The 23,679-nt window shown below is 44.6% G+C and overlaps 1 protein-coding gene across 2 annotated transcripts in view; it reads left to right on the forward strand.

Annotated features, from left to right (window-relative positions):
* The window catches only part of LOC106612150 (disintegrin and metalloproteinase domain-containing protein 19-like), a 70,053-nt gene extending 46,672 nt beyond the window's left edge, over positions 1-23,381 (forward strand). For both annotated transcript variants that reach the window (XM_045724169.2, XM_045724170.2), the window contains exons 8-22: positions 5,499-5,570; positions 12,049-12,215; positions 12,345-12,429; positions 12,648-12,787; positions 14,308-14,485; positions 15,686-15,775; positions 18,881-19,076; positions 19,380-19,488; positions 19,635-19,848; positions 20,249-20,326; positions 20,587-20,695; positions 20,889-21,027; positions 21,171-21,339; positions 21,496-22,019; positions 22,227-23,381. In XM_045724169.2, coding sequence (XP_045580125.2) covers positions 5,499-5,570; positions 12,049-12,215; positions 12,345-12,429; positions 12,648-12,787; positions 14,308-14,485; positions 15,686-15,775; positions 18,881-19,076; positions 19,380-19,488; positions 19,635-19,848; positions 20,249-20,326; positions 20,587-20,695; positions 20,889-21,027; positions 21,171-21,339; positions 21,496-22,019; positions 22,227-22,287 — 2,331 coding nt within the window. In that variant the 3' untranslated portion in view covers positions 22,288-23,381. The remainder of the gene's footprint in view (positions 1-5,498; positions 5,571-12,048; positions 12,216-12,344; positions 12,430-12,647; positions 12,788-14,307; positions 14,486-15,685; positions 15,776-18,880; positions 19,077-19,379; positions 19,489-19,634; positions 19,849-20,248; positions 20,327-20,586; positions 20,696-20,888; positions 21,028-21,170; positions 21,340-21,495; positions 22,020-22,226) is intronic.
* The last annotated feature ends 298 nt before the right edge of the window (positions 23,382-23,679 follow it).

A 23,679-nucleotide genomic window follows, 5' to 3' on the forward strand; every position in this document is an offset into this window, starting at 1 on the left:
TAACAGGGTCTGTTCTAATGAGACCTAACAGGGTCTGTTCTAATGAGACCTAACAGGGTCTGTTTTTAATGAGACCTAACAGGGTCTGTTTTTAATGAGACCTAACAGGGTCTGTTCTAATGAGACCTAACAGGGTCTGTTCTAATGAGATCTAACAGGGTCTGTTCTAATGAGACCTAACAGGGTCTGTTCTAATGAGACCTAACAGGGTCTGTTCTAATGAGACCTAACAGGGTCTGTTCTAATGAGACCTAACAGGGTCTGTTCTAATGAGACCTAACAGGGTCTGTTTTAATGAGACCTAACAGGGTCTGTTCTAATGAGACCTAACAGGGTCTGTTCTAATGAGACCTAACAGGGTCTGTTCTAATGAGATCTAACAGGGTCTGTTCTAATGAGACCTAACAGGGTCTGTTCTAATGAGACCTAACAGGGTCTGTTCTAATGAGACCTAACAGGGTCTGTTCTAATGAGACCTAACAGGGTCTGTTCTAATGAGACCTAACAGGGTCTGTTCTAATGAGACCTAACAGGGTCTGTTCTAATGAGACCTAACAGGGTCTGTTCTAATGAGACCTAACAGGGTCTGTTCTAATGAGACCTAACAGGGTCTGTTTTTAATGAGACCTAACAGGGTCTGTTCTAATGAGACCTAACAGGGTCTGTTTTTAATGAGACCTAACAGGGTCTGTTCTAATGAGACCTAACAGGGTCTGTTCTAATGAGATCTAACAGGGTCTGTTTTTAATGAGACCTAACAGGGTCTGTTCTAATGAGACCTAACAGGGTCTGTTTTTAATGAGACCTAACAGGGTCCGTTCTAATGAGACCTAACAGGGTCTGTTCTAATGAGACCTAACAGGGTCTGTTCTAATGAGACCTAACTGGGTCTGTTCTAATGAGACCTAACAGGGTCTGTTCTAATGAGACCTAACAGGGTCTGTTCTAATGAGACCTAACAGGGTCTGTTCTAATGAGACCTAACAGGGTCTGTTCTAATGAGACCTAACATGGTCTGTTCTAATGAGACCTAACAGGGTCTGTTCTAATGAGACCTAACAGGGTCTGTTCTAATGAGACCTAACAGGGTCTGTTCTAATGAGACCTAACAGGGTCTGTTTTTAATGAGACCTAACTGGGTCTGTTCTAATGAGACCTAACAGGGTCTGTTCTAATGAGACCTAACAGGGTCTGTTCTAATGAGACCTAACAGGGTCTGTTCTAATGAGACCTAACAGGGTCTGTTCTAATGAGACCTAACAGGGTCTGTTCTAATGAGACCTAACAGGGTCTGTTCTAATGAGACCTAACAGGGTCTGTTCTAATGAGACCTAACAGGGTCTGTTCTAATGAGACCTAACAGGGTCTGTTCTAATGAGACCTAACAGGGTCTGTTTTAATGAGACCTAACAGGGTCTGTTCTAATGAGACCTAACAGGGTCTGTTTTAATGAGACCTAACTGGGTCTGTTCTAATGAGACCTAACAGGGTCTGTTCTAATGAGACCTAACAGGGTCTGTTCTAATGAGACCTAACAGGGTCTGTTCTAATGAGACCTAACAGGGTCTGTTCTAATGAGACCTAACAGGGTCTGTTCTAATGAGACCTAACAGGGTCTGTTCTAATGAGACCTAACAGGGTCTGTTCTAATGAGACCTAACAGGGTCTGTTCTAATGAGACCTAACAGGGTCTGTTTTTAATGAGACCTAACAGGGTCTGTTCTAATGAGACCTAACAGGGTCTGTTCTAATGAGACCTAACAGGGTCTGTTCTAATGAGACCTAACAGGGTCTGTTCTAATGAGACCTAACAGGGTCTGTTCTAATGAGACCTAACAGGGTCTGTTTTTAATGAGACCTAACAGGGTCTGTTCTAATGAGACCTAACAGGGTCTGTTCTAATGAGACCTAACAGGGTCTGTTCTAATGAGACCTAACAGGGTCTGTTCTAATGAGACCTAACAGGGTCTGTTCTAATGAGACCTAACAGGGTCTGTTCTAATGAGACCTAACAGGGTCTGTTCTAATGAGACCTAACAGGGTCTGTTCTAATGAGATCTAACAGGGTCTGTTCTAATGAGACCTAACAGGGTCTGTTCTAATGAGACCTAACAGGGTCTGTTCTAATGAGACCTAACAGGGTCTGTTCTAATGAGACCTAACAGGGTCTGTTCTAATGAGACCTAACAGGGTCTGTTCTAATGAGACCTAACAGGGTCTGTTCTAATGAGACCTAACAGGGTCTGTTCTAATGAGACCTAACAGGGTCTGTTCTAATGAGACCTAACAGGGTCTGTTCTAATGAGACCTAACAGGGTCTGTTCTAATGAGACCTAACAGGGTCTGTTCTAATGAGACCTAACAGGGTCTGTTCTAATGAGACCTAACAGGGTCTGTTTTAATGAGACCTAACAGGGTCTGTTCTAATGAGACCTAACAGGGTCTGTTCTAATGAGACCTAACAGGGTCTGTTCTAATGAGACCTAACAGGGTCTGTTCTAATGAGACCTAACAGGGTCTGTTTTTAATGAGACCTAACAGGGTCTGTTTTTAATGAGACCTAACAGGGTCTGTTCTAATGAGACCTAACAGGGTCTGTTCTAATGAGATCTAACAGGGTCTGTTCTAATGAGACCTAACAGGGTCTGTTCTAATGAGACCTAACAGGGTCTGTTCTAATGAGACCTAACAGGGTCTGTTCTAATGAGACCTAACAGGGTCTGTTCTAATGAGACCTAACAGGGTCTGTTTTAATGAGACCTAACAGGGTCTGTTCTAATGAGACCTAACAGGGTCTGTTCTAATGAGACCTAACAGGGTCTGTTCTAATGAGATCTAACAGGGTCTGTTCTAATGAGACCTAACAGGGTCTGTTCTAATGAGACCTAACAGGGTCTGTTCTAATGAGACCTAACAGGGTCTGTTCTAATGAGACCTAACAGGGTCTGTTCTAATGAGACCTAACAGGGTCTGTTCTAATGAGACCTAACAGGGTCTGTTCTAATGAGACCTAACAGGGTCTGTTCTAATGAGACCTAACAGGGTCTGTTCTAATGAGACCTAACAGGGTCTGTTTTTAATGAGACCTAACAGGGTCTGTTCTAATGAGACCTAACAGGGTCTGTTTTTAATGAGACCTAACAGGGTCTGTTCTAATGAGACCTAACAGGGTCTGTTCTAATGAGATCTAACAGGGTCTGTTTTTAATGAGACCTAACAGGGTCTGTTCTAATGAGACCTAACAGGGTCTGTTTTTAATGAGACCTAACAGGGTCCGTTCTAATGAGACCTAACAGGGTCTGTTCTAATGAGACCTAACAGGGTCTGTTCTAATGAGACCTAACTGGGTCTGTTCTAATGAGACCTAACAGGGTCTGTTCTAATGAGACCTAACAGGGTCTGTTCTAATGAGACCTAACAGGGTCTGTTCTAATGAGACCTAACAGGGTCTGTTCTAATGAGACCTAACATGGTCTGTTCTAATGAGACCTAACAGGGTCTGTTCTAATGAGACCTAACAGGGTCTGTTCTAATGAGACCTAACAGGGTCTGTTCTAATGAGACCTAACAGGGTCTGTTTTTAATGAGACCTAACTGGGTCTGTTCTAATGAGACCTAACAGGGTCTGTTCTAATGAGACCTAACAGGGTCTGTTCTAATGAGACCTAACAGGGTCTGTTTTAATGAGACCTAACAGGGTCTGTTCTAATGAGACCTAACAGGGTCTGTTCTAATGAGACCTAACAGGGTCTGTTTTAATGAGACCTAACAGGGTCTGTTCTAATGAGACCTAACAGGGTCTGTTCTAATGAGACCTAACAGGGTCTGTTCTAATGAGACCTAACAGGGTCTGTTCTAATGAGACCTAACAGGGTCTGTTCTAATGAGACCTAACAGGGTCTGTTCTAATGAGACCTAACAGGGTCTGTTTTTAATGAGACCTAACTGGGTCTGTTCTAATGAGACCTAACAGGGTCTGTTCTAATGAGACCTAACAGGGTCTGTTCTAATGAGACCTAACAGGGTCTGTTCTAATGAGACCTAACAGGGTCTGTTCTAATGAGACCTAACAGGGTCTGTTCTAATGAGACCTAACAGGGTCTGTTCTAATGAGACCTAACAGGGTCTGTTCTAATGAGACCTAACAGGGTCTGTTTTAATGAGACCTAACAGGGTCTGTTCTAATGAGACCTAACAGGGTCTGTTCTAATGAGACCTAACAGGGTCTGTTCTAATGAGACCTAACAGGGTCTGTTTTTAATGAGACCTAACTGGGTCTGTTCTAATGAGACCTAACAGGGTCTGTTCTAATGAGACCTAACAGGGTCTGTTCTAATGAGACCTAACAGGGTCTGTTCTAATGAGACCTAACAGGGTCTGTTTTAATGAGACCTAACAGGGTCTGTTCTAATGAGACCTAACAGGGTCTGTTCTAATGAGACCTAACAGGGTCTGTTCTAATGAGACCTAACAGGGTCTGTTTTTAATGAGACCTAACTGGGTCTGTTCTAATGAGACCTAACAGGGTCTGTTCTAATGAGACCTAACAGGGTCTGTTCTAATGAGACCTAACAGGGTCTGTTCTAATGAGACCTAACAGGGTCTGTTCTAATGAGACCTAACAGGGTCTGTTTTTAATGAGACCTAACTGGGTCTGTTCTAATGAGACCTAACTGGGTCTGTTCTAATGAGACCTAACAGGGTCTGTTCTAATGAGACCTAACAGGGTCTGTTCTAATGAGACCTAACAGGGTCTGTTTTTAATGAGACCTAACAGGGTCTGTTCTAATGAGACCTAACAGGGTCTGTTCTAATGAGACCTAACAGGGTCTGTTCTAATGAGACCTAACAGGGTCTGTTCTAATGAGACCTAACAGGGTCTGTTCTAATGAGACCTAACAGGGTCTGTTCTAATGAGACCTAACAGGGTCTGTTCTAATGAGACCTAACAGGGTCTGTTTTAATGAGACCTAACAGGGTCTGTTCTAATGAGACCTAACAGGGTCTGTTCTAATGAGACCTAACAGGGTCTGTTCTAATGAGACCTAACAGGGTCTGTTCTAATGAGACCTAACAGGGTCTGTTCTAATGAGACCTAACAGGGTCTGTTCTAATGAGACCTAACAGGGTCTGTTCTAATGAGACCTAACAGGGTCTGTTCTAATGAGACCTAACAGGGTCTGTTCTAATGAGACCTAACAGGGTCTGTTCTAATGAGACCTAACAGGGTCTGTTCTAATGAGACCTAACAGGGTCTGTTCTAATGAGACCTAACAGGGTCTGTTCTAATGAGACCTAACAGGGTCTGTTCTAATGAGACCTAACAGGGTCTGTTCTAATGAGACCTAACAGGGTCTGTTCTAATGAGACCTAACAGGGTCTGTTCTAATATCCTTTATTGCTGTCTGACGTGTCTGATTGGTTGAGGTCATCCTGCTGTCCTTACTCTTCCGGGTGAAATTCTTCAAGCATGGCAGTAACTGTGTGTGTCTGTGTAGTTTCAGAAGCACGGCGGGGACTTAAATAGGACGAAGACAAAACTGCTGGAGGCAGCTAACTACGTAGACAAGGTGAGAAAACCACACAAATGAACATTGTGGTTAATTTGGGATTTGGGAGATTGTGGGTCCCTAGTTTTGTATTTTTTGTTTATTTAACCTTTATTTAACTATGCATTTAGTGCGGGGGGGGGGGGGGGGGGGGGGATAAGACACTAACCTAAACAATATAATACTGACAAAAGGCACATATCACAGCATACTACAGGTGGTGGAGGGGCCTACAATATGGTGGGGGAGAAGGACTGTGAGAAGGCCAGTTCTGGTGACTTTTCATAAAAACATTCTACTGCAAACTGAATGAAAATATAATTTCCCCCTCCAGAAATGAGCCCAATAACGTATAGGTCCATATGATCAGGCAGGTTATATCACACACTTTAAAGTGTAAACATAAGGCTCTAATGTTGCTAGTTAGAAACATATTGATGACTTGATTGTCTCCCCCCCCCCCCCAAAAAAAAAAAACTGTTCCACTGGCACTCAGCCAACCAAGGATCCTGTACTGTGAATATAATGTAGGCCTAGTTACACCTGACCCGTGTTACATTTAGCTCCAGTCTTCCCTATGCATTCAACGCCATTGGCCAGTGCTAACTCACATAAACCAATACCACTGCTGAACACTCTGGTTCTAAAATGGTGCAGTTTAGACCTGCTCATTTCTTGGATTTGAGAATTAAGTACAGCCTGGTAACTCCAAAAAGCTCAGTTATCCTCCTCTTTTAACAGTGGCCATCAAAAATGATTTAAAATATGTATTTTCCTCTGGACTGCATTAAGAATGTTGTACAATGACTGAGCATGCATATCTCTCTCCTAGCATTAAGAATGTTGTACAATGACTGAGCATGCATATCTCTCTCCTTGCATTAAGAATGTTGTACAATGACTGAGCATGCATATCTCTCTCCTTGCATTAAGAATGTTGTACAATGACTGAGCATTCATATCTCTTCCTTTCTCTTGCAATTTGAATGGACCTCAAGAGGAATATTCTTTTCTCTCATAGAATGCGACAGGTTGAACAATTTAATAGGTCAACTATTCTACTATGGAGTTGTCTGATTTTGTCATTGTTTACTCATGTGGTTGGCTGTGGAAAATTAAATGTGGACAACAATTTTTCATTAGATAATTCAAATAACCAAAGGTACCGGGTCTCAGCTCCGTTTGGCTCTCATTTGGATCATAGGTGCTGGGTCTCGTACCCATCACTGCCTGGCACGGCAACTGCTCAGCCTCCGACACACACACACACACACACACACACACACACACACACACACACACACACACACACACACACACACACACACACACACACACACACACACACACACACCTTTCCAGAAACAAGTCTCTCACTGTTGCCGCTTGTTATAGACCCCCCTCAGCCCCCAGTTGTGCCCTGGACACCATATGTGAATTGATTGCCCCCCCGTCTATCTTCAGAGTTCGTACTGTTAGGTGACCTAAACTGGGATATGCTAAACACCCCAGCCGTCCTACAATCTAAGCTAGATGCCCTCAATCTCACACAAATTATCAAGGAACCTACCAAGTACAACCTTAAATCCGTAAACATGGGCACCCTCATAGATATCATCCTAACCAACCTGCCCTCCAAATACACCTCTGCTGTCTTCAACCAGGATCTCAGCAATCAGTGCCTCAGTGTCTGCATCCGTAATGGGTCCGGGGTCAAACGACCACCTCTCATCACTGTCAAACGCCCCCTAAAACACTTCAGCGAGCAGGCCTTTCTAATCGACCTGGCCCGGGTATCCTGGAAGGATATTGACCTCATCCCATCAGTAGAGGATGCCTGGTTGTTCTTTAAAAGTGCTTTCCTCACCATCTTAAATAAGCATGCCCCATTCAAAAATGTAGAACTAAAAACAGATATAGCCCTTGGTTCACTCCAGACTTGACTGCCCTCGACCAGCAGAAAAACATCCTGTGGCGTACTGCACTAGCATCGAATAGCCCCCGCGATATGCAACTTTTCAGGGAAGTCAGGAACCAATATACACAGTCAGTTAGGAAAGCAAGGACTAGCTTTTTCAAACAGAAATTTGCATCCTGTAGCAATAATTCCAAAACGTTTTGGGACACTGTAAAGTCCATGGAGAGTAACAGCACCTGCTCCCAGCTGCCCACTGCACTGAGGCTAGGAAACACTGTCACCACCGATAAATCTATGATAATCGAGAATTTCAATAAGCATTTTTCTACAGCTGGCCATGCTTTCCACCTGGCCACCCCTACCCCGGCCAACAGCTATGCTCCCCGCAGCAACTTGCCCAAGCCCCCCCCCCCCCCCCTTCCCTTCACCCAAATCCAGACAGCTGATGTTCTGAAAGAGCTGCAAAATCTGGACCCCTACAAATCAGCTGGGCTAGACAATCTGGACCCTCTCTTTCAAAAATTATCTGCCGCAATTGTTGCAACCCCTATTACTAGCCTGTTCAACCTCTCTTTCGTATTGTCTGAGATCCCTAAAGATTGGAAAGCTGCCGCGGTCATCCCCCTCTTCAAAGGGGGTGACACTCTAGACCCAAACTGTTACAGACCTATGTCCATCCTGCCCTGCCTTTCTAAAGTCTTCGAAAGACAAGTTAACAAACAGATCACCGACCATTTCGAATCCCACCGTACCTTCTCCACTATGCAATCTGGTTTCAGAGCTGGTCATGGGTGCACCTCAGCTACGCTCAAGGTCCTAAATGATATCATAACCGCCATCGATAAAAGACAGTACTGTGCAGCCGTCTTCATCGACCCGGCCAAGGCTTTCAACTCTGTCAATCACCACATTCTTATTGGCAAACTCAATAGCCTTGGTTTCTCAAATGACTGCCTCACCTGGTTCACCAACTACCTCTCAGATAGAGTTCAGTGTGTCAAATCGGAGGGCCTGTTGTCCGGACCTCTGGCAGTCTCTATGGGGGTGCCACAGGGTTCAATTCTCGGGACGACTCTTTTCTCTGTATATATCAATGATGTCACTCTTGCTGCTGGTGATTCTCTGATCCACCTCTACGCAGACGACACCATTCTGTATACATCTGGACCTTTTTTGGACACTGTGTTAACAAACCTCCAAACGAGCTTCAATGCCATATAACACTTCTTCTGTGGCCTCCAACTGCTCTTAAATGCTAGTAAAACTAAATGCATGCTCTTTAACCGATCGCTGCCCGCATCTAGCATCACTACTCTGGATGGTTCTGACTTAGAATATGTGGACAACTACAAATACCTAGGTGTCTGGTTAGACTGTAAATTCTCCTTCCAGACTCACATTAAGCATCTCCAATCCAAAATGAAATCTAGAATCGGCTTCCTTTTTCGCAACAAAGCCTCCTTCACTCATGCTGCCAAACATACCCTGGTAAAACTGACTATCCTATCGATCCTTGACTTCGGCGATGTCATTTACAAAATAGCCTCCAACACTCTACTCAGCAAATTGGATGCAGTCTATCACAGTGCCATCCATTTTGTCACCAAAGCCCCATATACTACCCACCACTGTGGCTGGCTCTCGCTACAAATTCGTTGCCAAACCCACTGGCTCCAGGTCATCTTTAAGTCTTTGCTAGGTAAAGCTCTGCCTTATCTCAGCTCACTGGTCACCATAGCAACACCCACCCGTAGCACGCACTACCGCAGGTATATTTCACTGGTCACCCCAAAGCCAACACCTCCTTTGACTGCCTTTTCTTCCAGTTCTCTGCTGCCAATGGCTGGAACGAATTGCAAAAATCACTGAAGCTGGAGACTTATATCTCCCTCACTAACTTTAAGCACCAGCTGTCAGAGTAGCTTACCGATCACTGCACCTGTACACAGCCCATCTGTAAATAGCCCACCCAACTACCTCATCCCTATATTGTTATTTTTTTGCTCTTTTGCACCCCAGTATCTCTACTTGCACATCATCATCTGTACATCTATCACTCCAGTGTTAATGCTAAATTGTAAAAAAGTATTTGATCCCCTACTGATCCCCTGCCCACTTACAAAGAAATGATCTGTCACGGATGTCGTGTGTGGAGGACCAAAACGCAGCGGGTATATGTACACTCATCTTCTTTTATTAGGACAAAGAAGGGAAACCAAAACGTATACAAAAACACAACGACGACGATAAACAGTCCTGTAAGGCATAAAGCTAAACACGGAAATAACCTCCCACATAGTGACAGGTGAAAACAGGCTCCCTAAGTATGACTCTCAATCAGCAACAACGATGTACAGTTGTTCCTGATTGAGAGTCATACCAGGCCAACACAGAAATACAAAACTAGAACAGCCCCTTAGAAATACAAACACAAGAACATACCCAACACATAAATCAAATACCCCTCTACAATACACATATTAGTCATTTTTAGCAGACGCTCTTATCCAGAGTGACTTACAGTAGTGAATGCATACATTTCATATATTCTTTTCCATACTGGTCCCCCGTGGGAATCAAACCCACACCCCTGGTGTTGCAAACACCATGCTCTACCAACTGAGCCACACGGGACCACACCCCGAACCACACCCCGAAGCACCTAAATCAACTACCCCCTCTACATCGACACTACACCAATAAACCCCAGAAACACTCTACACAAAATATCCCTCTATCTAAACACATACACAAAACCATGAAAACAAATACCCTCTGCCACGTCCTGACCAAACTACAATAACAAATAGACCCCTTTACTGGTCAGGACGTGACATGATCAGTCTGTAATTTTAATGGTAGGTTTATTTGAACAGTGAGAGACAGAATAACAATAAAAAAAATCCAGAAAAACGCATGTCAAAAATTTTATAAAATGATTAGCATTTTAATGAGGGAAATAAGTATTTGACCCCTCTGCAAAACATGACTTAGTACTTGGTGGCAAAACCCTTGTTGGCAATCACAGAGGTCAGACGTTTCTTGTAGTTGGCCACCAGGTTTGCACACATCTCAGGAGGGATTTTGTCCCACTCCTCTTTGCAGATCTTCTCCAAGTCATTAAGGTTTCGAGGCTGACGTTTGGCAACTCGAACCTTCAACTCCCTCCACAGATTTTCTATGGGATTAAGGTCTGGAGACTGGCTAGGCCACTCCAGGACCTTAATGTGCTTCTTCTTGAGTCACTCCTTTGTTGCCTTGGCCGTGTGTTTTGGGTCATTGTCATGCTGGAATACCCATCCACGACCCATTTTCAATGCCCTGGCTGAGGGAAGGAGGTTCTCACCCAAGATTTGACGGTACATGGCCCCGTCCATCGTCCCTTTGATGCGGTGAAGTTGTCCTGTCCCCTTAGCAGAAAAACACCCCCAAAGAATAATGTTTCCACCTCCATGTTTGACGGTGGAGATGGTGTTCTTGGGGTCATAGGCAGCATTCCTCCTCCTCCAAACACGGCGAGTTGAGTTGATGCCAAAGAGCTCCATTTTGGTCTCATCTGACCACAACACTTTCACCAGTTGTCCTCTGAGTCATTCAGATGTTCATTGGCAAACTTCAGACGGGCATGTATATGTATTATTGAGCAGGCGGACCTTGCGGGTGCTGCAGGATTTCAGTCCTTCACGGCGTAGTGTGTTACCAATTGTTTTCTTGGTGACTATGGTCCCAGCTGCCATGAGATCATTGACAAGATCCTCCCGTGTAGTTCTGGGCTGATTCCTCACCGTTCTTATGATCATTGCAACTCCACGAGGTGAGATCTTGCATGGAGCCCCAGGCCGAGTGATATTGACAGTTCTTTTGTGTTTCTTCCATTTGCGAATAATCACACCAAATGTTGTCACCTTCTCACCAAGCTGCTTGGCGATGGTCTTGTAGCCCAATCCAGCCTTGTGTAGGTCTACAATCTTGTCCCTGACATCCTTGGAGAGCTCTTTGGTCTTGGCCATGGTGGAGAGTTTGGAATCTGATTGATTGATTGCTTCTGTGGACAGGTGTCTCTTTTACAGGTAACAAGCTGCGGTTAGGAGCACTCCCTTTAAGAGTGTGCTCCTAATCTCAGCTCGTTACCTGTATAAAAGACACCTGGGAGCCAGAAATCTTTCTGATTGAGAGGGGGTCAAATACTTATTTCCCTCATTAAAATGCAAATCAATTAATACAATTTTTCACATGCGTTTTTCTGGATATTTTTGTTGTTATTCTGTCTCTCACTGTTCAAATAAACCTACCATTAAAATTATAGACGGATCCTTTCTTTGTCAGTGGGCAAACGTACAAAATCAGCAAGGGATCAAATACTTTTTTCCCCCACTGTAGATTTTTCTATTGTGTTATTGACTGTGCGTTTGTTCATGTGTAACTCTGTGTTGTTGTTTTTGTCGCACTGCTTTGCTTTATCTTGGTAAATGAGAACTTGTTCTCAACTTGCCTACCTGGTTAATTAAAGTTGAAATAAAATAAAACATGTTTGTCAAATAATCTGTGTGTGTGTGTTTGTGTGTGTGTGTGTTTGTGCAGTACTACAAGTCTCTAAGTATTCGTGTGGCAGTGATCGGTCTGGAGGTGTGGTCTGATCAGGACAGGATCAGTGTGTCTGGTAACCCCTACAGTACCTTGGGAGCGTTCCTGGCCTGGAGACGCAAACAGCTACACACACTACCAAACGACAACGCTCAACTCATCACGTTAGTGTGACACACACACTCCTTACTGTACTCTAGATCTCTTTAATCCATCCATCCTCAATCCATCTTTCTTTCCTTCAATTAAGACCATTCAGTTGAACTACACTGCTGTGTTTTTTGTTTCCCCAGGGGCGTGGCATTTCAGGGCACCACCATTGGGCTGGCCCCTCTCAGAGCCATGTGCTCAGAGTACCAGTCAGGGGGAATCAACTCGGTAAGACTACAACAGAACTCTGTCGTTTGAGATTTGACCATAGCCAATAGCAGCCCACTAAAGATTTCTCTAAAGTTGTAATAAAGTTGTGATGTATTTGTAATAGCACACATAGATCTAGAACCAAGCTAACATGAGATGTATGTCCCTTTGACTTTCAATATGGGAATCTACCCCTAACCATTGACCTTTACTCCCTGACCTCTACCCCCCTGCAGGACCACTCTGACAGTGCTGTGGGCGTGGCAGCAACCATGGCTCACGAGATGGGGCATAACTTTGGCATGAGCCATGACAGCCCTGGGTGCTGCCAGGCCCAGGCTGATGATGGAGGCTGCATCATGGCTGCTGCCACTGGGTGAGAGAATCTATGTTGAATAGATTTACATTTACATTTTTACATTTAAGTCATTTAGCAGACGCTCTTATCCAGAGCGACTTACAAATTGGTGCATTCACCTTATAATATCCAGTGGAACAACCACTTTACAATAGTGCATCTAAATCTTTTAAGGGGGGGTTAGAAGGATTACTTTATCCTATCCCAGGTATTCCTTAAAGAGGTGGGGTTTCAGGTGTCTCCGGAAGGTGGTGATTGACTCCGCTGTCCTGGCGTCGTGAGTGAGCTTGTTCCACCATTGGGGTGCCAGAGCAGCGAACAGTTTTGACTGGGCTGAGCGGGAACTGTGCTTCCTCAGAGGTAGGGAGGCGAGCAGGCCAGAGGTGGATGAACGCAGTGCCCTTGTTTGGGTGTAGGGCCTGATCAGAGCCTGAAGGTACAGAGGTGCCGTTCCCCTCACAGCTCCATAGGCAAGCACCATGGTCTTGTAGCGGATGCGAGCTTCGACTGGAAGCCAGTGGAGAGAGCGGAGGAGCAGGGTGACGTGAGAGAACTTGGGAAGGTTGAACACCAGACGGGCTGCGGCGTTCTGGATGAGTTGTAGGGGTTTAATGGCACAAGCAGGGAGCCCAGCCAACAACGAGTTGCAGTAATCCAGACGGGAGATGACAAGTGCCTGGATTAGGACCTGCGCCGCTTCCTGTGTGAGGCAGGGTCGTACTCTGCGAATGTTGTAGAGCATGAACCTACAGGATCGGGTCACCGCCTTGATGTTAGTGGAGAACGACAGGGTGTTGTCCAGGGTCACGCCGAGGCTCTTAGCACTCTAGGAGGAGGACACAAGGGAGTTGTCAACCGTGATGGCGAGATCATGGAACGGGCAGTCCTTCCCCGGGAGGAAGAGCAGCTCCGTCTTGCCGAGGTTCAGCTTGAGGTGGTGATCCGTCATCCACACTGATATGTCTGCCAGACATGCAGAGATGCGATTCGCCACCTGGTTGTCAGAAGGGGGAAAGGAGAAGATTAATTGTGTGTCATCAGCATAGCAATGATATGAGAGACCATGTGAGGATATGACAGAGCCAAGTGACTTGGTGTATAGCGAGAATAGGAGAGGGCCTAGAACAGTGCCCTGGGGGACACCAGTGGTGAGAGCACGTGGTGCGGAGACAGATTCTCGCCACGCCACCTGGTAGGAGCGACCTGTCAGGTAGGACGCAATCCAAGCGTGGGCCGCGCCGGAGATGCCCAGGTCTCTCTTATTAAAGAGATGTTATCTTAATGAGAATAAACCTGTATAAATAAAGGTTAAATAATGATACAATGATTGATCCTGCTTTGTAAAAGACATTCCTGGGACACGTTCAGCTGAGCAAAATGTAGTGGAATATTAATAGTCTGAATAGAAATATATTACTTAGAACAGACTTTCTTCTCTGACACGTAGAGTAGAAGGAATAATGTAAAGTCTATTGATTGCATTTCTATCTGCAACGCGTTGCACCTTACTGAATAGACCCCTGGTGTGTGTGTCGCAGCCACCCGTTCCCGCGTGTGTTTAACGGCTGTAACCAGCGGGAGCTGAGCAGGTACCTGAGCTCCGGAGGGGGAAAGTGTCTGTTCAACCTCCCCAACACCAGAGCCATGTACGGTGGACAGCGCTGTGGGAACGGGTACCTGGAGGACGGAGAGGAGTGTGACTGTGGAGACGAGAAGGTGAGGGGGGGAAGTGTGCGTGTGTGTGGGGTGTGTGTGTGTGTCAGTGATGGTCAGTGCCACCATTGACATGGCCTTACTTCTATTACAGCATGTTGGATGACTGTCATTCATATTCCATTCACCCAGTTCAATATAACATCAATAGGTTTAGACTACTACATGATATTCACATTTTCCCTATACCCACCATGAGGTTGCTAAAACCTAGCCTATGAATGAAAGTTTACAACGTAGGTGCACTTAGGTCGAGAGAAAGACAATGAGAGATGACAGACAGTGACACATTCAATACCGCCTTGCACACTCTTAACTGCATGTAGCTTATCTACGGTGTAATCATTAGTCCAACAGTTGCAAACGAGAGTTTCTATTTGACAAATTCAGGTATTTTTATCTCTAGCTTCCGTTTAAGAAAGGTTTTTCAACAGAATCGGCGGAATCAATACACCCGTGATCACGCATAAACACAGTTCACTTTCATAGCAGCCACGTTGTATTCCTTCTTGCCTCTATGCACTCTCCTCCTCTCACCGTTTCCCTTTGTTTGTGGACTTCAATGAACAACACATCAGCTGTATGTGACCAGGCGAAAAACCTTTCCAAGCCAAACCATGTCATAACCGCTACACACAGCCTACATCGTTGTCACCATATTAGCTAAAGTAACTTCCTAGTCAACATAGCTAATATAACTAATGCATTAGTAAACCGGCTACAATCATGCAGTAACGTTACAGTGTACAGTCAGTAAGCAGTTACACCCGTGGGCCACAGTGGCAATACATTAATAAAACCAAAATCTTACCTTGAATTGGAAGAGTTCCAGTGTTGTGTTGGATAGTCATAGCCAGCTAGCTAGCATAGCATCCCTCTGTTTGAGCCAGGTGTTTGAGTAACTAAACTAGCCAGCTGCATTTGCTAGCTAAATAAGTGAAACTGAAAGTGAAAAAAATGAAGCAAAACAGTGTGTTTTAATCAATTATTTGGTGACATGAATATATTTAGTACAGTTTTATCTAAAAATGATAACTTTTTCAATGTTTTACAATTTAAAAAAAAATGAAATTCACTGAGGAGGAGGGTCCTCCCCTTCCTTCTCTGAAGAGTCTCCGCTGGTGTGTGTGTGTGTGTGTGTGTGTGTGTGTGTGTGTGTGTGTGTGTGTGTGTGTATACTGATTATTCATCCTCTCTCTGCAGGAGTGTTCCAGTCCCTGCTGTAATGCCAACAACTGTACTCTGAAGGCTGGAGCAGAATGTGCCCACGGAGTCTGCTGTCACAACTGTAAGGTACTGTACACTGTCCTCTTTCTCTCTCTCTTTCTGGTTGTCCTTTCTCTCTCTTTCTATCTTTCTCTCTATCTCTCTCTCTCTCTCGCTCTCTCTCTATCCCCCACCCACCCTCTCTCTCTCTCTCTCTCTCTCTGTCTCTTCCTCCCTCTCTCTCTCTCTCTCTCTCTCTATCCTTCCTCCTTCCCTCCCTCCCTCCCTCCCTTCCTCCCTCTCTCTCTCTCTAGTTGAAGAGTCCAGGTGTGTTGGATCGTTTAATCGTCCCCTTCTCTCTCTCTCTCTCGCTATCCTTCCTCCTTCTCTCTCTCTCGCTCTATCCTTCCTCCTTCCCCCCCTCCCTTCCTCTCTCTCTCTCTCTAGTTGAAGAGTCCATGTGTGTTGGATCGTTTAATAGTCTCCTTCCTCTCTCTCTCTCCCTCTCTCTCGCTCTCTCTCTATCCTTCCTTCCTCCCTCTCTCTCTCTCTCTCTCTCTCTCTCTCTATCCTTCCTTCCTCCCTCCCTCTCTCTCTCTCTATCCTTCCTCCTTCCTCTCTCTCTCTCCTTCCCTCTCTCTCTCTATCCTTCCTCCTTCCCCCTCCCTTCCACTCTCTCTCTCTCTCTCTCTCTCTCTCTCTCTCTCTATCCTTCCTCTCTCTCTCTCTCTCTTTAGTTGAAGAGTCGAGGTGTGTTGGATCGTTTAATAGTCCCCTTCTCTCTCTCTCTCTCTCTCTCTCGCTCTATCCTTCCTCCTCCCCCCCCTCCCTTCCTCTCTCTCTCTCTCTCTCTCTTTAGTTGAAGAGTCCAGGTGTGTTGGATCGTTTAATAGTCCCCTTCTCTCTCTCTCTCTCTCTCTCTCTCGCTATCCCCCCTCCCCTCTCTCGCTCTCTCTCTAGTTGAAGAGTCCAGGTGTGTTGGATCGTTTAAAACCTCTTGAGGACCCCTTCGAGATAAAATCCCGTTAACGGGATTGGTTGGACAACAACCAGTGAGCTAGCACGGCGCGAAATTAAAAAAATTATAATCTCTAAATTAAAATTCAAGTATTATACGGCATTTTAAAGATACTCTACTCGTTAACCTCTCTGGGCTAGGCGGGACGAATTCGTCCCACCTACGCAACAGCCAGTCTAATCCAGTGGCGCGATTTTCAAATACCTTAGAAATGCTATTACTTCACTTTCTCAAACATATGACTATTTTACAGCTATTTAAAGACAAGACTCTCGTTAATCTAACCACACTGTCCGATTTCAAAAAGGCTTTACAACGAAAGCAAAACATTAGATTATGTCAGCAGAGTACCCAGCCAGAATAATCAGACACCCAAATAATCAGACACCCATTTTTCAAGCTAGCATATAATGTCACAAAAACCCAGAAGACAGCTAAATGCAGCACTAACCTTTGATGATCTTCATCAGATGACAAGCCTAGGACATTATGTTATACAATACATGCATGTTTTGTTCAATCAAGTTCATATTTATATCAAAAAACTGCTTTTTACATTGGCATGTGACGTTCAGAACTAGCATACCCCCGCAAACTTCCGGGGAATTTACTAACAATTTACTAAATTACTCACGATAAACGTTCACAAAAAGCATAACAATTATTTTAAGAATTATAGATACAGAACTCCTCTATGCACTCGATATGTCCGATTTTAAAATAGCTTTTTGGTGAAAGCACATTTTGCAATATTGTAAGTACATAGCCCAGCCATCACGGGCTAGCTATTCAGACACCGACCAAGTTTATCCCTGACCAAAATCAGATTTACTATTACAAAAGTTTGATTACCTTTTGTTGTCTTCGTCAGAATGCACTCCCAGGACTGCTACTTCAATAACAAATGTTGGTTTGGTCCCAAATAATCCATCGTTATATCCGAATAGCGGCGTTTTGTTCGTGCGTTCCAGAAACTATCCGAAATTGTAAATCAGGGTTACGAGCATGGCGCAATTCGTGACAAAAAAAATCGAAATATTCCATTACCGTACTTCGAAGCATGTCAACCGCTGTTTAAAATCAATTTTTATGCCATTTTTCTCGTAAAAAAGCGATAATATTCCGACCGGGAATATCCTTTTAGGTAAACAGACAAAGGAAAAGAAAGCTTTCGGTCGACGCGGGCACGAACCTGAGTCTCACAGTACTGTAACCAGCCACTACCCAAACGCGCTACTTTGTTTCAGCCAGAGCCTGCAAAGCCACGATTCAGCTTTTTGCCGCCTTCTGAGAGACCATGTGAGCCGTAGGAAGTGTCACGTTATAGCAGAGATCCTTTGTAATTGATAGAGATGGGAAAGAAGTTCAAGAAATGGTCAGACAGGGTACTTCCTGTACAGAATCTTCTCAGGTTTTGACCTGCCATTTGAGTTCTGTTATACTCACAGACACCATTCAAACAGTTTTAGAAACTTTAGGGTGTTTTCTATCCAAAGCAAACAATTATATGCATATTCTAGTTACTGGGCAGGAGTAGTAACCAGATTAAATCGGGTACGTTTTTTATCCAGCCGTGTCAATACTGCCCCCTAGCCCTAACAGGTTAATCCAATCACATTGTCCGATTTCAAAAAGGCTTTACGGTGAAAGCAAAACATTAGATTATTTTAGGATAGCACCTCAGCAAAAAAAAAAGCAATTTTCCAAGCACGGATAGCCGTCACAAAACCAGATATACAGCTAAAATTAAGCACTAACCTTTGACAATCTTCATCAGATGACACTCCTAGGACATCATGTTAGACAATACATGCATTTTTTGTTTGATCAAGTTCATATTTATATCCAAAAACCCAATTTTTACATTGGCGCGTGACGTTCAGAAAATGTTTTCTCCCCATAACTTCCTGTGAATGGGCACATTAATTTACAGAAGAACTCATAAACGTTGACAAAATGTATAACAATTATTTAAAGAATTCGAGATAATCTACTCCTTTATGCAACCACTTTGTCAGATTTCAAAATAACTTTACGGAAAAAGCACATTGTTCAATATTCTGAGTACAGAACTTAGCCTTCAATGCTAAGCTATACAGTTAGCCTACAACCACGGCCATGGATCGTTTAATAGTCTCCTTCCTCTCTCTCCCTCTCTGTCTCTCTCTCTCTAGTTGAAGAGTCCAGGTGTGTTGTGTCGTACTCCATCCGGGTCATGTGACCTACCTGAGTACTGTGATGGGAAGGCGGAGACTTGTCCTGCTAACTTATACCTGGTGGATGGTACTTCCTGTGACGGGGGGCAGGCCTACTGCTACACCGGCATGTGTCTCACCCTGGAGCAGCAGTGTCAATCACTCTGGGGGTGGGGTTAGTACCTATCAATCATTCCGGGGCGGAGTTATAAAGTAATGGATTGCTTTTATAGCACTTTTCAATGTAGCTCTCCCCTATTGAAATCCATTGTTGGTCTGCGGCTTCGACAATATTGCTCACACCTATCTGGGTCCTTCAGATTGGCTCCAAGGGCTTGTTACTGGACTGGGCTCTGTTCGTGTGTTATTTCTGTTTTCACTATCAGAGATCTTCACAGGACAGGCTTTACCTGACCACAGGAACATTTGTGTGCTTGCAGGAAGTCATATAACACTGTGTGTGTTCTGTCCTCTCTAGATGGCCGTCCTGCTCTAGACCTGTGCTTTAAGAAGGTGAACGAGGCAGGAGACACCTTTGGGAACTGTGGCAAAGACCTGTTGGGGAAATACAAAGGATGCAGGGACAGGTGAGGAGTCACACAGTCGACACCAAATGTGTGATCCTTTGCAAGTATAGAAGTGTCTCTTCCTTGAACTACCATTTAACACTTCTTTCACACCTACAAAACAATCCCTACATGTCTGAATCCATGTGACCGTTCTGTTGCTTTAGGGATGCTAGGTGTGGTAAGATCCAGTGTGTGAGTTCAGCCTCCAAGCCCCTGGATACTAACGCTGTTCCCATCGACACCACGGTCCGGGTGGGAATCAAGAAGGTCCTCTGTAGGGGGACACACGTTTACCGACCAGTCCAGGGGGATGAGGAACAGGGGGACACACTGGACCCAGGACTGGTCATGACCGGGACCAAGTGTGGAGAGGACTCGGTGAAAAGGGGAGAGGAGGAGGGAGGAGTGGGGGTAGTGTGTGTGTGTGTGTGTGTGTGTGTGTGTGTGTGTGTGTGTGTGTGTGTGTGTGTGTGTGTGTGTGTGTGTGTGTGTGTGTGTGCGTGAGCGCTGTGTATCTTTTAGTACTCTATGAGCTCTCTGTTGTGGCAGGATGCCATTTACTGGACTATCTACTTATGATAATGACTCTCTTTCTCGCTCACTCACTCTCTTGCTCTCTTATCCCTCGCCTTTCGCTCTCTCTCTCTCTTTCTCGCTCATTCTCTCTCTCTCTCTCTCGCTCTCTCATCCCTCTCATTTCTCTCTCATCCTTCTCCTTTCTCTCTCTCACCCTCTCTCTCCATCCCTTCTTCTCTTTCTCTCTCACTCTCTGTGACAGATCTGTTTTGGTGGAGAGTGCCGCAACGCGTCTTTCCTGAGAGCGGATGAGTGCAATGCCAAGTGCCACGGCCATGGGGTATGGGAGGGGCTGGGTGTCTGATAGGGGAAGGGCATGGGAGTGATGGGGGAGGGGTAGGTAGGCGTATGGGCTACTGTGGAATAAGGGAAGGTGCTGGGTCTGAGGTCATGGACTCAGGGGTTTAATAAAGCTGTTATAACACATAATATGGAGTAGGAGGAATATTGACAGGTTGTCAGTGTTGAAACCGTCTCTCTCTCTCTCTCTCTCTCTCTCTCTCTCTCTCTCTCTCTCTCTCTCTCTCTCTCTCTCTCTAGCTGTGTAACAACAACCACCACTGCCACTGTGACTCAGGCTGGGCCCCTCCCCTGTGCGACCAGGAGGGGACAGGAGGGAGTGTCGACAGTGGACCTGTCATCAACCACAGTATGTTATCAACCAACCAGTCACTCAAATAATGATTCAGTCAGTCTAATAACTGATTAAATCTAATAACTGATGTGGTGTTGCAAAAGACTACTAGGTTAAACCACATATATTTGATTGTTGGTTTTCAAGTCATATCTTCCAGGTTAATGTTTGATCTGACCTTTGTTGTTGATGTTGTTTGTGTTTCTAGGCAGTCTACTTCCTGTACTGTTGCTCGTCCCCATGGTTCTCTTTGTCCTATTGGCTGCTGTGGGACTGTGGTGCTGCTACAGCCATAAACTACATAAAAACCTTCCTCTGAAGACCTCGGTCCCACCACCCAAGACAATGTGTGTAACTCAGTATTTCAGTTGTTTTTACATCTTTAACTGTTTGAATTTATCTTATTTTATTAAAGGAAAATATGCAACACAGTAATCAACATCTCAGATTTAACTTCTAGAATGAAAAACACTGTGTTTTGACTCCTTAGTTGTCCAGTCAGTTGGCCAGTCCCTGCTGAAGCCAAACATCTACAAGCCAACAGTCTTGAAAACGGTCACCTTGTGAACAGTCTTGCCAACTGTCACCTTGACAACAGCTATGCCAACGGCCATGCCAACCCTGCCTTCCTACTGAAGAGACAGGGCTCAGACAGACTGGTGAGGGGATCTGTTCATTCACCTTACACCACAGTACATTGTATGTACAGTAAAGTCAATGCTAAAAAGCTTACTCTTGACAGGTATATAACAAAATAATAATAAAAAAACTGTTTTGACAGTAATGCTGTGAGTGCTTGTGTTTGTCCTCCACAGAGTCAGTCCAGTCCTCGCCCCAGCCCCTCCACCAGGACCAGGCACGCTATCTTCCGTCCGACTGTGAAACCCCCTCCTATACCTGCTTACGCAGCCCAGCAGAGACAGGCTGTATCCCAGCCCCAGCCTCAAGCCCAGGCTCAGTCCCAGCCCCAGTCTCAATCCCAGCCCCAGCCTCAACCCCAGCCCCAGGCTCAATCCCAGCCCCAGCCTCAACCCTCCCTCCAGCCCAAGCCCCAACCCTCCTTCCAGCCCAAGCCCCAACCCTCTCTCCAGCCCCTGCCACAGCCCAAGCCTAAACCTCCCATCCCCAGCTACCTAGCCCAGCAGAAAGGACCCCTTCTTCCCCTTCCTCCAACCATCCTGCCACCCAACCCCCACTCAACACCTCACACACACAGACCTGACCCCCCCAACAGACCCCCACCCCCCTGCCTGCTCACCAAACCCAAAATATCATCAGACGTGTTACAAAGAGGAAAGTCCAATCTGGTGCCACCTAGTGGACAGAAGAAACCCAGCAGGTAAGAACAGAATATACTGCAGCGCAGAACCTCAAGAACATCACAAAGTGTTTGCTACGCTATGTCCCAAATGGCACCCTTTTTCCTATATAGTGCACTAGTTTTGACTCATCTGTTCTGTTCTAGATTCCAAAGCAACAGAAAAGTTAATTACAAAAATATCTGTTATTTTCACTCAATTTCATGACGTTCCACTTTCTTTTCTAGATCCCAAAACAACATCTCAGGGAGGAGACGAGGACCAACACTGGACAACGGAGCTCAGTGAGATTACTGAGACATCTAACTGGAAATCTCTTCTCTCTCTGTGAGCTGTGTCTTTTCCCAAGGTTGATCAAAGAGGAACATCACTGTCAGCCTTTATGAAGAAAATGACACTGGGAAAGGAGAGAGGAGGGCCATGGCAGGACACACAGGGACTCAGTCCAAAATGGCACCCTAAAAGTAGTGCACTATATAGGGAATAGGGTTCCGTTTCAGATCTGTCCAGGGATGCCATTACTATAGAATTATACTAATGCTAGCCTGGTAGCCTCTGTTGGCCCATCTCAGTATTTTTATTTCATTCCAACAACAAAGACAAAGGAGTTGCCTGATTAACAAACATCTCTGGCTACTAGGCTAGCTGCCAGGCTATGTCTTGCCTTACCACTTGAAACCAGGCGTCCTGTACATTTGCAATATTTAAGACTGGACTTTATCGACTGATTTAGTTCTTGTAGATGGTACCATGGGTTAACAGTATCATGTGTTGATATGCTGTTTCAGGTCTATTTATTTGCAAAGCTTCAGAGCAAAGAGATTAGTGTTTAAAGTGGATGTACTGTATATTGTTTCTACAAGAGCATGAGTCTTAAGGGAACATCTTATGTTAAGAAAACGCCATGTATTGAATGATGCTTAATGCTTCTAGTATGTGAATAAACGATAGACTGGAATTATAAGGACACAAACATGCATGTTATTATTACTACATGTGTATGCCTAAAATGAGGGACATCTCAAATGTAGCAATAACTATTTGAAAATGACATTGTTTTGTTATGACTGTTTTTTTTTCTTCTGTATATTGTACTGTTCTTGTTGTGTTGGGTTTTAAATTCAGGTCTTCTGACTGAATGGATGCATGGATATTTGAACACCTGGAAGGTTTTTGTTCCTGTGTAACTACATACAGTATGTTATATTTTGAAATGTGATGCACAGGACAGCAGAGTCAACACAATTATAGTCAGGCCCATAAAATGTATTTATATAAAATAATCTGGTTTTCCTTGATTGTTGAAATTCACCATCCACCATGAGACCTATGCAAACAGTGTGCCTTCAGTTTGATTTTAAATAAAGTGTTTAGAAAGAGAATTACGTCGTTCAGTTTGATTTTAAATAAAGTGTTTAGAAAGAGAATTACGTCATTCAGTTTGATTTTAAATAAAGTGTTTAGAAAGAGAATTACGTCATTCAGTTTGATTTTGTAACGGATTGGCAGTCGTGGTGAAGGAATGAGGCACAGGAAGCAGCGAGTACAGGGTAGTGGCGTATTTAATGTACACTCACTCATCAAACAAAATATTCCTAAACACGGGGGAGAAAGTACACACGGCGTAAAATAGCGCCGACACGAACATGAACCGTCACAATTGAAATAATCCCGCACAAC

This window comes from Salmo salar, chromosome 09 (assembly GCF_965601325.2).
Source record: "Salmo salar chromosome 09, fSalSal1, whole genome shotgun sequence".
Classification (NCBI taxonomy): domain Eukaryota; kingdom Metazoa; phylum Chordata; class Actinopteri; order Salmoniformes; family Salmonidae; genus Salmo; species Salmo salar.